General features: G+C 41.7%; 1 protein-coding gene across 1 annotated transcript in view; it reads left to right on the top strand.

Moving 5' to 3' along the window:
* Positions 1-2,321: 2,321 nt before the first annotated feature.
* The window catches only part of ACSS3 (acyl-CoA synthetase short chain family member 3), a 149,802-nt gene continuing 139,883 nt past the window's right edge, over positions 2,322-12,240 (top strand). The window contains exon 1 of the mRNA XM_032854687.1: positions 2,322-2,650. Coding sequence (XP_032710578.1) covers positions 2,337-2,650 — 314 coding nt within the window. The 5' untranslated portion in view covers positions 2,322-2,336. The remainder of the gene's footprint in view (positions 2,651-12,240) is intronic.

The following is a 12,240-nucleotide window of genomic DNA, read 5'->3' as shown; positions in this document are numbered from 1 at the left end:
TTTGCTTCAACTATGTCTTCACTCATTTCTGATTTGGAACTTACATTAACAATCTATTTTGTGCAATTACTTAAAATAAGACGGCGTACAGCCAGGTCCAGAGAAAATGGTTTCACCCAAGCAATGCGGGGGGTCTAACTTTGTCTCACACAATCTTTTAATTAATGCGTTTTTTTTAAGCCCTTAACCTTCATTCTAAACCTTCAGAGGAAATCAAAATCCTGACACAGTCCAGGTTTCTGAAGAGGAAATCCCTTTTCTCTACCAAATGAAATTAAATTCAGGACCCTTTCTCCCCACCCCCCACGTGACCCTGTAAGTCATAAAACCATGAATCCATCTTCATTCCATTCTGTCGTTTGGTTTCTTTTCTCCTATTCTCTTTGTCCTTGAGGCTTTGCCCCACCGCTATCACTGTCACTCTTCGATTCTCTTTCAGCGGGGTCCTAGGAATGGATGTGGGCATTCAATTTGTCATATTTTATTGGAAGTCTAAAATCGATCTTCCTTCTTCCTTCCCTCTCGCCCTTCCTTCCTTCTGTCCTTCCTTGTTTCTTACTCTGAACAGTATCATTGGCACGCAGGTCCTTAAAGGTGCAGGGGTTCCCAAGCTCAGAGTATCAATGAGGTCTGAATCTTGTTTTGCTTGGTAGCTGTGTGACCTCCAGCAAGTTCACCTATCTTGCTGCTCCGTTTGTAAACATGGGGATTATAGTTCCCATTTCCTAGTACTTCTTTGAGAATCACAGGAACTAACATAATTTGAAAGGGGAGCACCACAAATATACAGCGTAGGTACCCCTGACTGTTTGCTTTCTACTTCAAATCTCCCCCAGCAACCACATCTTGCAGGGTAGGTACTCACACATTTTTACACAAATGCCTGGAGTGGGCATCACTGTAATATAATAGGGGATAATTTGGAGTCAGGGGATCTTAAACACCAGGAAGCAACATTAAGCAACTGGGCAGAGGAAAGGAGAGGGCTAGGAGTTTAAAGGGCTTTATCTCTGAGTTCAAGTAGTAGTGAATGTTTCTTGCTACTTTGATCTGACGCCTCCAGAAGAAATAAAGGAGGCTGCAGGTGGCAGGAAGAAGTCTAGCGCCTTGTTTCCTAGTTGACAGGGAATAACTGAGGTGGTTATTTAAATTCTCTTTGTTTTGCGTTAGATTTATCTTTGTTTTGTTTAACCTTTATCTCCACATTATCCTTTTCCTGCAGAATAGTCTGATTACAGCTTCTCAAGTTTACAGTCCTTCCTAGGGTCTGGGGCATTCCACTATTTCTCACCTCAGACCTGGGAATACATATCTTTACATTTAAAACCGCAAATGTCAAGGCAAACAGATTGCATCTGAATTTCACTTGGGTGTAAAAAACGGTGAAGGAGCTTTTAGAAATGTTAGACCCAGATAGTAATTTACACTCTTTCTCTTTTAATTTTCCCCAGCTTCCTCTTCCTCTGTTGTTTGATTCACTTTATCTTAACTTAGCTCCTCCGTTTGGCTCCCTCCCCCCATAAAGAAAAGGCCCACAGAAACTCCAAAGAGGCAAACTGGAAGGGAAGAAATGCAACAAGTCCCTTGGGGCAAACCTGGCAGCTGGTAAATCCGGACCCTAAGGCTATTGCCGTCCCCAGTGGCGGGTCAATCACTCCCTCAAACTACTACCCACTCCAGCGCAACCTTTCTCCACTCCTCCTACCCTCTCAGCTGCCGGGAAATCCTGGAGCAGCCCTTGCCCTGGAGCCGCCGGTGTTTTTAGTAACGAGGGACTTCGCTGAGTTTTAAAAACAAAGGAAACGTGTGCACTGTCTGGAGCCTTGCTGCGGAGCCCAGGGGTGTTGGTTTCCGCCGCAGGGTACGCCTCCACCAGCTGGCTCTGCACAGATGAGTCAGAGGAGCTGCGCACAACTTGTTTGTTTGAAAACTTGTTTGTTGAAAACGAGATCGGTGCGTCGGCCTCCCGCGGGGGCCACTGGCGTGTGGGAGAAGGGAGGAGGTTCTGCAGCTCCAGGGCGCTTTCCGTGCGGGAGCTGCGGCGCTGGGGGCGCACGCAGGAGCTGGGTTTCTCCCGTGGTGGCCCCGGCCCCTGCCTCCCACCCCCCAGCCCCGACTCCAGCCTGTTGCTTCCCCGACGCTCCAGGTCGGCTTTTGCCTGCAGCTCTAGTGCTCCTGCCAAACTCCAGCGCCCCGCACTCGGCTCCGGAGCTGCCCCCGCCTCCCGCACGCTCCCCGCCGGCTTTGGGAAGTCGGGAGCGCCCCAGCTGCCGTCTGCCGAGTGCACTCCGGGACCTCGGGCAGCGCGGCCAGCTGGGGGGGCCCGACCGGCGGCGATGAAGCCGTCTTGGTTGCAGTGTCGCAAAGTCACCGGCGCCGGGGGACTCGGGGGGTCCCTGCCCGGGTCCGTGGCGGTGCGGGGGGCCGGCCCGGCCCGCAGAGCGTACGTGACCCCCGGCCCTCGGGGCGCTCTCGGGGGCCGGGGCTGCCGAGCGCTGTCGACGGCCGGCGGTGGCGGCGAGTACAAGACCCACTTCGCGGCCTCGGTGGCCGACCCCGAGAGGTTCTGGGGCAAAGCGGCCGAGCAGATCAGCTGGTACAAGCCCTGGACCAAAACGCTGGAGAACAGATACCCCCCTTCCACGAGTTGGTGAGTGACTCCTTCGCCAAGCCAGATCTCTCACGACTTTTTGGGCGACCGGGCCCGACGACCCCTTCGCGGGGAACCTGGCACTGTTAAGAGAGAAATTCAGGACTGGAGATGTGCTCAGATCTTGCGATTTGTGTTTAATTTAAATTTTATAGTCAACTCTTTTGCCGTCTCTTGAGGGGTTGGGTTACTTGTTATGAGCCCAGTTTCCTATAGCCCAGAGATTTACTGGCATTGCAGGGCTCTGCTTGGCACTGACGATATTACACGACTAAAACAAGGGTCTGGCCCCAGGGACAGCACTGTCCAGTATGGGAGACAGCCACGGAGACTAATGGGAACAGTGGGATAAACGAGGCAAGTATTGCCAAGTATCCACACACTGCAGGGAGGAGGAGATTTAAATGAGGAAAGACTTCAGTAAAATCACGCCTAACTAGGGTTTGGAAGGATGGGTCTATCTTCTCAAGGTGGACAAGGATCTAATTATTAAAGACCAGGGTTTGGAAAACAGGCTGAAATTTGACTGTTACTGTGGTTGCAAATTGTTGTGTTGGCTGGAGAGGTGGGAGGAGGGCTTGTGAGCCAGCTTAGATTAGATCCATAGCCCTATTGTCTATATGAAGGCACAATATGAGGTACTCCAGAATTATGCACATATAGGCCAGGTGGTGCTAGAAATCATGGTAGGAATATATATATATATATATATATATAGTCTAGAGTTGCAACTATAAGCAGCTATAAACATTATTTTTACATCACAACCAAACAGAGATACATTGTAGAATAAATGCCAGACTTGTCAGAATAGTAAGGGTGTGGCACACAGTCTATGAAAACTGGAATTGTGGCTGCTTGTTCAGCTATGTGCCTAATAGGAATGTGGCTGCTCTCATCTGCTGGCCATTAGAGAGAGGTGTTTCCTGTAAAAGTTTGAGAAACATTGTAGTGGGGTTTCCCAAATTTCCAAATTCCCAGCAGTGGGATTGGGGAAATGACAGGTTTGGATTTGACAAATGTCTCCTTGTTGAAATGGACAAAGGCAAGCCAACCAGACCCTGTTCTGTATTGTCTTCATGCCCCCCTTCATTGTTTGGAACAGTTTACATAGTTTTCCCTTTAGAATCTGAGCACCTTTTCTCTTCTGGTTTAATTTTTTCAGTAGTGTTTGACTAACCCTCTTGGACATGCCTGACAGTGATCGAAGCACCATGTGTATTTATATGTCTATGTCTATATGTCTATACATACATATATGTGTACATATATGTATATATGTAGACATAATATAGTACACATAACCATATACACACATATGTGTGTATATGTCATATGTGTGTGTATATATGTAAGTCATGATGACCCATGACGACTAAGAGCATATTCTGTGGAGCCAGAATACTGGGTCTGAGTTCTGGGTCTCCCAGTTACTGGCTGTGTGTTCACAGCTGAGTTACTTAATCTCTCTGCTTCAGTGTTCTCATATATAAATGTGGTAATAGTATGAGGATTAAATGGGTAAAGAATTAAGACCATGTCTTGGATGAAATAGATTTTAAAAATTTTGGAGGAAGAGTAGCTAGCTATCTTTGCACTCTTATACCATAGTTATTTCGGGAGGAGAAAACTCTCCTTGTGTTTCTTAGATCAAAACAAAAATCATGGTCTTTCCTAAGAGTGTATTCTCAAAGTTGTGTGTCTATATATCTGTTAGAAAGTATGGTACTGAAAATGGTTTATGTAACCACCCCCTCCCCCAAAACCATGTGAAGAGAAGTTAATTAAGAAGTCATGGGGGAAAAAAAAAAAGGAAGAAGTCATGGGTATTCCAAGTAAAAACAAATGAAGGCCATATATAAGGCAGTAGCAGTGACAATGGAAGGAAAAGCAGAAGTTTCTAGAGGGTTGGTTGGGGTTGACAGGGACCCGAGTGAGTGCAGAGAATGTGGAAGTCAAAGGTTCATCAAATAGGTATTTTAGACCTGGAGATTTTTTTAAAAAATATTTTATTTGTTCATTTATTTGTGAGAAGTAGAGATAGCACAAGTGGTGGAGAAAAGCAGGGGGAGTGGGAGAAGCAGACTCCTTTGCTGAGCGGGGAGCCCATGTGCCACTGGATCCTAGGACGCTGAGATCATGACGAGCCAAAAGCAGCCACTTAACCTACTGAGCCATCTATGCGTTCTTAACCTGGAGATTTTCTTTCTAACTTTTTTCTTCTTAATCTCTAATTGCTTGCCTAAATTTTCTAAAATTATCTGCATTGATTTTTTTTAAAGATTTTTATTTATTTATTTGACAGACAGAGATCACAAGTAGGCAGAGAGGCAGGCAGAGAGAGAGGAGGAAGCAGGCTCCCCGCTAAGCAGAGAGCCCGATGTGGGGCTCCATCCCAGGACCCTGGAATCATGACCTGAGCTGAAGGCAGAGGCTTTAACCCACTGAGCCACCCAGGCGCTCCTGCATTGAATGTCTTTAATGACATTTTTACCAAAGGGTCTTCGTTTCAAAAATTCAATGCATTTTAAATAACTAACATTTGATAATACTGTATCTGAACTCTTCATCTTTGTACTCTTGGAATCACGTGGCCATACCTGTTTTATAGCAACCCAAAAGATCAAGGTGCATAAAGATAAGTCTGTGTGTCCGTATTTATTTTAGCAGTGTGATTGGATTTTACTGAGAATTTTGGTTGGCAGAGAAGAATTAGGTAGGAAAATGAAGGTAGGAGACCATATATCTAATCTTAAACTTCAATAAGCGCTTTCAGTTTCAAATAGAATCCATTACTGTGTTGGACACATATTTGCAGATATTCCTCATGGGTTAACAGTTATCTATAAAGCTAAATTCAAGGGCAGGATGAATGTCTCTCTTTTTTTGTCTTTATATCCCTAGGATCTAGGGTAGAGCTGACGTACGAGTTTTAAAAAATGTTAGTTAAAGTAACAGAGTACGTAGATGCGATGATTTTTGCTTCTGTATGTCTTTGGGAGGTGGTAAGGGGATATAAGCATAATTTGATGTGAAAGAGACTTGCTTATTTTCTGCGTCACTGGGAGCTGGGTAATGGAGATGTGGACAGCCAAATCTTTCAGTAAACTGAGGAGAGGTTGCTACAGCTTTCTTCTTCTAGACGGAGCTGCCTTACCTGGAATCAAGATCTCTGGTGCCCTTTGACTTCTCTGTCTTCCTTATTATCTTGTCTGTTTTTCTTGAAAGTAAACTCCACTCAGCATCTGTAGACCTATCAAAAGCTCCAACACATAAATAGTAACGCATGCGAGCTTTCACAGTGGCATAAACTAACTATCCCATAGCAGTTTACATACGCAGGAGTATGAACATGGAATAGAAATCCTTAAGGGTGATAAACTGAAGGGACTTTCCATTGAAGTGAATAGCCCTGCAACATACATTTCAGGTACCGTAATCTCTGAGATCTCTGAAAGATAAATCCCAGTTACATGTAGGTGCTCTAGGAAGTTGGGAAGAACCACCTTTTGTTACAGTTTGGTGATTAATTCACATTCTTGATATCTGGCTTTTGGGGATACTGCAGTGTCTATTTTAGGAACTTTAGTGAAAACTGCAGTCAAAGGTGAAGCAATTAGAATTCCGAGTAGTTTCTCTAATCCTGAACAAGGAAATGGTTGTTTGGGTTATTTTCTCCTCCTGCATTAGATATCCTGCTGCCTAGCCTGAAATAGAAATCCAGCTGCCACTCTCTGAAGTAAAGATTAGGCAGTCCACTTTTGTGTCGTACTTTGTGGTTGACTCTTCTGTCTAGGTCATCACTTTATTCTTTTCTGAAAGCATTGCAACCCATTTTTGCTTCTTTTTATTTAAACAACATTCCATGAGAAGACTGTCCTATACTATTTGATTTAGAATTTAATATGTAATAACTGTGACTAAAGCTGAAAAGGAAAGGCTCCCAACTAAATGCGGATTACTAGAAAATGATTTCAGCTTGGTTAACCTGTCTATAATGGAAAGTGTGTAGGTTTTTCAACATGCAAGATCTCAGTTCCTTACTAGCTATAAGGTAAAAGTTGTTTAATTCTTCTAAGTCTTCAAATGTTCCATAAGAGTTAAAGACATCAATCATTCACTTATTGTGTGGATACTACAGAGAAAATGATGGAGGAGATAGTGAAGGAACCTACCACATAGCAGCAGAGGAGACATACATTAAAAAAATTATCACAAAGTTGTTTATTTAGAATTGCAATAGATATTATGAAATACAGTGGTTAGTGGTGGATGTACCATAGTCTTCTCTAGAAGGATCGTGGAAGGAGTCTTGAGGAAATGATGTTTATACGGAGATCCCAGTGAGTAGAGAGATAAGACATGAAACGCGGGGAGGAACATTCCAGGCAAAGAGCACAGCATATGCAAAGGCTGTGAGGTATGAAGTAGCTCAGTAGATTGTAGAAACTGAAAGAAAGCTAATGTGGCTGGGGCTTAGGGAATGACAGGAGAAATTATAAAGAAATGGAAGAAGAGAGCCATATGGTAAATGGTCTTGTGAGTCATGTTATGGAATTTTACATTTTTTTCCTGGTACATAACATGCCATATATTCATGGATGACCAGAACATGAATTTACTACTTTTCTTTCTGTACTTGAAAAAGATGGGTGTGAGTTCAACCCCAGTTCTGCCACTGACCTTGAGCAAGCTTCAATATCCTTATTTGTAAAATGAGAATGATGACAGCATCAGAATTTTTTTTAGGGTTATATGGGGATATCAGGATAGTATCAGGATTTTTTTTTGATTAATTTTTAGGATTATATGGGTGTAGGGAGGGACTTGTAAAATGCTTGGAGCTGTGCCTGACACACAATACTGGGTATTAATGTCTTTGAAATAAGATCTGGGAGGTTTTCAAAGATATGGTAACATTCAAACTGGATCTTAAGATAGGAGTTTAGAAGAAAAATATTTTTGTGTGGGGAGCAAACATGACAAAGGCATAGAGGTTAGAAAATATCAAGTGTGCTTATGTATGGGAGGACAGTTGGCTTGTAGAAGATATTTTGAGTTACTGGTACAGTAGTCTCCCTTACCCATGGGGGATACAGTCAAAGACCTCAGAGGATGTGTGAAACCATGGATAGAATTGAAGCTTCATAAACTGTTTTTTTCTATATATACGTACTTATCATACAATTTAATTTATAAACTAGGTACAATACGAGATTAACAGCAACTCATTAAATAGAACAGTTATAATACACTGTAATAAACATTATGTAAATGTGGTCTCTTTCTCTCATAATATCTTATTGTACTGTACTCATCTTTCTTCTTCTTGTGATAAAATGCCTACGTGATAAGATCAAGTGAGATGAAGGACATAGACACTGTAACAAGTGTTGGGCTGAGTTTGACCCCAGGTAACTGAAAACAGCAAAGTGAAACCACAGTTAAGGGGGGGGGGCACTGCTGCACTCAAATTCAGAAGGTAGTTTCAGGATGGTTTCAGAAATCTTGGAATAGGAAGCAAAAGGTTTTGTCTTCACTTCTTGGTCAGGTCACAATCTGACTCTAAGCCTACAAGTGGGTTTTGTTTGAGCCAGATGTTGAGTTTTTGTTTATTTAAGTAGTTCTCAGTATTTAAACATTGGAAGATTTCACCTAAAATCCACATTTCTGGTATCAATTCAATTTTTGGTCTTCTTTTGACAAAAAAGTGGAACATCCACTAGCAATGGGCAGCACTTGCCCAGAACTGAGTAACTCCTATCCCCAGGCTAAATGTGACATTGTGACCGCTTGAAAGTGGGGTTCAGGGAAGGAAGGAGGTTATGGTAATGGCAAGAATGTGAGTCAGATCTCCAGGTTGGGGAATTGATTGTGAAATGAAAGTTCATTGGCTGAAACCTGGGGGGGGGCTTGATGTACGACTATAGACTCGACTCTAAGTTGAAAAGATGTAAAGTTAAAGCCTGATGAATGTTGAGTGGAGATGGGGGTGGAGGGAGAGAGAGGAAAAGGAACATACTAAAAACTAAACTTTGGAGACAAGTAGGAAAAAAATACCTTGCAAGAGTGGATGGGACCTTGGTCAAAGAAGTAGGAGAAGGAAGAGCACGATATTTCAGTGTCCTGGAGTATTAAGAAGGGAACAGATAAAAGAAGGACCATCAGTAGAGGTTAAGGGCTCTAGAGATGTTTGAAGGCAACGGAGGTGTGAAAGAGCAATTTTGATTCAGAAATCCTCAGGGACTTTTCATAATGTGATGTGAATGGAGGGACAGAGGCGAGACCAGGAACAGTGCATTACAGATTGAGCTGACGGTGGGTGGAACATTCCATGGAGGAATTAGAGACAGTAAGGGGAGACAGAATGACAGCATGTAGATGCACCTGAGCTATGAGATACTTTCCTCCCTCTCTTTACTTTTCCTTCCTCCCCTTTTAGGAGAAACCCGTGTTTAAAGGCAGAAGTGAAGAAATCTGTGACATAGGAATGAAGGGAATTTTGCTTATTTTGAAACCCATTCCTCATCAACAGGCCTCCCTGTTTTTGCAGCTTTGTGTGGTTTCTTATCTTTCTTTTGTTTAGGTGCTAGAAGTTCCTGGAGGAAACTCCACGGAAAAGTCTAAACGATGAAATAAAGAGCTACTCAGCCAGTCTGTCTGTTCTTGTTATATACTGTCACAGTTCTACTTCTCTAGATAGTTACACATTTCATTGCGAGTTTACAGGGAAGATAAGGAGGCCGTTGAAAAGGGATGAAATAATAGTCGTTGCTTTACTTAATTATTCTTGAGTTATTAGGCATTGTATAAGTAAGTGGTTCAGAGGAGGAAAAAGTTCTTTATCTCGTATTTCCAACTCTTCTGTGAGTTTGACTTTGTTTCCAAGGAAAACAAATATGGACAATATAATGTGAATTTTATATAACTGGAAAGTAATTTAATTTCCCTAATGAATTTTGGTGCTTTGGCAATCCATCAGTCAGCCACATTAAACTATTTGGGAAATTTAATCTTTTTTTTTTTTTAACTTATTGAGATTCTTTGAATTTTCCTTCATATTTATCAGAGTTTATTAAAATGATGTTTAATTCTGGTTTGAAGGTGAGAGCCTTACCTAAAGATGAAAAATTTGTCCCCTTTTGACAAACTCTAAATGAAATGAATTTATTCATAATATCGTGCACAGTACAGGCATATTTAAAATTTAAATTGTCATTTTCCTATAAATACAAAACATATTTTAAGAAGGTACATGGTCGACATGAAAAATGGCCTGTTAGAAATACAGTCCCGCGGAAAAACCCTCTATCGAGAAAGCCCAATTTTAAAAGATGGGCCTTATTTTATATTCTGAAGGTCAGCAGCTTGACGCCGTGCCGTATCTCATTTTCTCAGTCTGTCATGCTGCTGACCCTCGAGGACAGAGTGAACTACAGGAATGCTGCAATTATATAAGCAAGCATGGATTGCCTGACAAATGGCACAATCAATGAACAATGGAAATTCAATCAGCTGTGACTGGATCAAGTACCAGGTGCATGGGAAAAGCCACTCTGAGCAAGCACCTCCTGAAGGTGGCTTACTTCTCCTTTGCCATATACTATTAGGTGAGGAAAAAAAAAAATCCAGTGGTTCAAGGTATTGTATCTGCTGCTACTCCTTGTTTTCCTTCTTTTTTTTCTCTCTCTCTTTTTAAGAATTCTACTTTCATAAGCAACAGCAGCAACTCATTGCTTTCCACGGTGGTGTGACATGTGCAAGAGAAATATGTAGGAGGCTGATGAATCTTTGTGACAATATATGAATCTAATAACCTCTTTAAATTACAATTTTAGAAGCACATCTGAATGTGCAATTCAAATCGTTTATCTAAACCATGGAGATAGAGAACTTCCTATAAAAGAGGTTAATTTTATTTGCTTTTGTTGGAATTATGGCCAAATGAGGTAAAAAGATAGTGCATAGAAAGGAGGAGTAATATTCTTTTTTTTTTTTTAACATCTTAATTTTATTTTATTTTTTTCAGTGTTCCAGAATTCATTGTTTATGTACCACACCCAGTGCTCCATGCAATACGTGCCCTCCATAATACCCACCACCAGACTCACCCATCCCACCACCTCAGAGTCCGCAGTCTCACAGGGTTTGTCTCCCCCTCCGATTTCCCCCAACTCACTTTTCCTTTCCTTCTCCTAATGTCCTCCATGTTATTCCTTATGCTCCACAAGTAAGTGAAACCATATGATAATTGACTCTCTCTGACTTATTTCCCCAGTGTAATCTAGGAGGAGTATTATGATATCCAGGAAAGTTAAAGTTTAAGAATTTTGAATTTCGGGGTACCTGGGTGGCTCAGTTGTTTAAGCATCTGCCTTGGGCTCTGGTCATGATCCTAGAGTCCTGGGATTGAGCCCTCAGAGGCTCCCTGCTTAGCAGGAGTTGGCTTCTCCCTCTCCCTCTGCTCCCCTCTCCCTACGCTCACTAGCTTGCTCTCTCTTGCTCGCTCATTCTCTCTTTCTCAAATAAATAAATAAAATCTTCAAAAAAAAATTTTTTTTTGAGTTTGAAGTAGTCCAGTTGAAAATCTTAAAATAGCTAAAAATAAATAAATAAATAAGCTCTCTCAAATTGTAGCTTAGAGAGGGTAGAACTTAATTTGTGACTTTCAGTAAATAGTGAATTTTACTGATTTAAAATATAAATGTTTCTAAGTGAGAGAAAAGCAGTTAGATTTTATGGGTCTTTGACTTAAGAGCTAACTCTGGACAACAGGAATACCTTCTACCTAGGTTTTGATATCAGAATAAAAACATTTCCCAAGTATAATCTTTCAAGACATCTCTCCTAAGTGGATGGCTCACTTAAGTTAAAGAACTTTGGGAAGATTAAAAAAAAAAAATGAATGCTCAGTATCTGTTGTAGACATGAGCAGTACAGATGTTTGTAAAAAAAATTGGTAAGGTAGTAGTCAAAGGGGCATAGGGTCAGTATTATAGATTATTTGCTAAATAAATAGAAGCAAAAGCATTGGAGCTTAGAAAAGTCTACTTTTATACTAATCTAACTTTGCTTTCTCTCCACAGTTTTTCTTATTTTCATAGAGTTTTATTGATTCTCAATTGAGAGTTAAGTGCTTTTCTAAACCACAAATGCCCTGACTTTGCCTTCCTCCCAACTCGCCTCCTTCATCAAGGCCAAATGATGTTTGCCAGTTACCAATGGGAGTTTGTTAGTTATATTATTTTGGTGGGTAGGCGAATAAAAAGTCCAGGATCATTATCAGTGGAGAAAACAAATTGATTCCTGGGTTAAAATTCCGTCTCCACTCCTTGAACAGTGCTTTTGCCCAAATAATTGTAAAATGGCAGAATTTATAAAATTGGTCTGTGATGGGTATTATTGTTCAACAGTATCTGTTCTCCTCTAGGTCAGGCATGCCAAAGGATCGGATGTCCCCATATACACGGAGTTATGTGGTTAGCTTTGGCTAATGCAGTGAGAGGAGGAAGGTGTGTCACTTCAGAGTGAAGCCTTTATTTGCAAAAGCTTCCTTCCTCAGCCCTCTGGCTTGCAATGGCTATTGTGAA

Source organism: Lontra canadensis, unplaced genomic scaffold (genome assembly GCF_010015895.1).
Source record: "Lontra canadensis isolate GAN:19392208 unplaced genomic scaffold, GSC_riverotter_1.0 scaffold9, whole genome shotgun sequence".
NCBI classification, from domain to species: Eukaryota; Metazoa; Chordata; class Mammalia; order Carnivora; family Mustelidae; genus Lontra; species Lontra canadensis.
The sequence above is the reverse complement of the archived record's forward strand: the minus strand, read 5'-3'. Positions and strand labels throughout refer to the sequence as shown.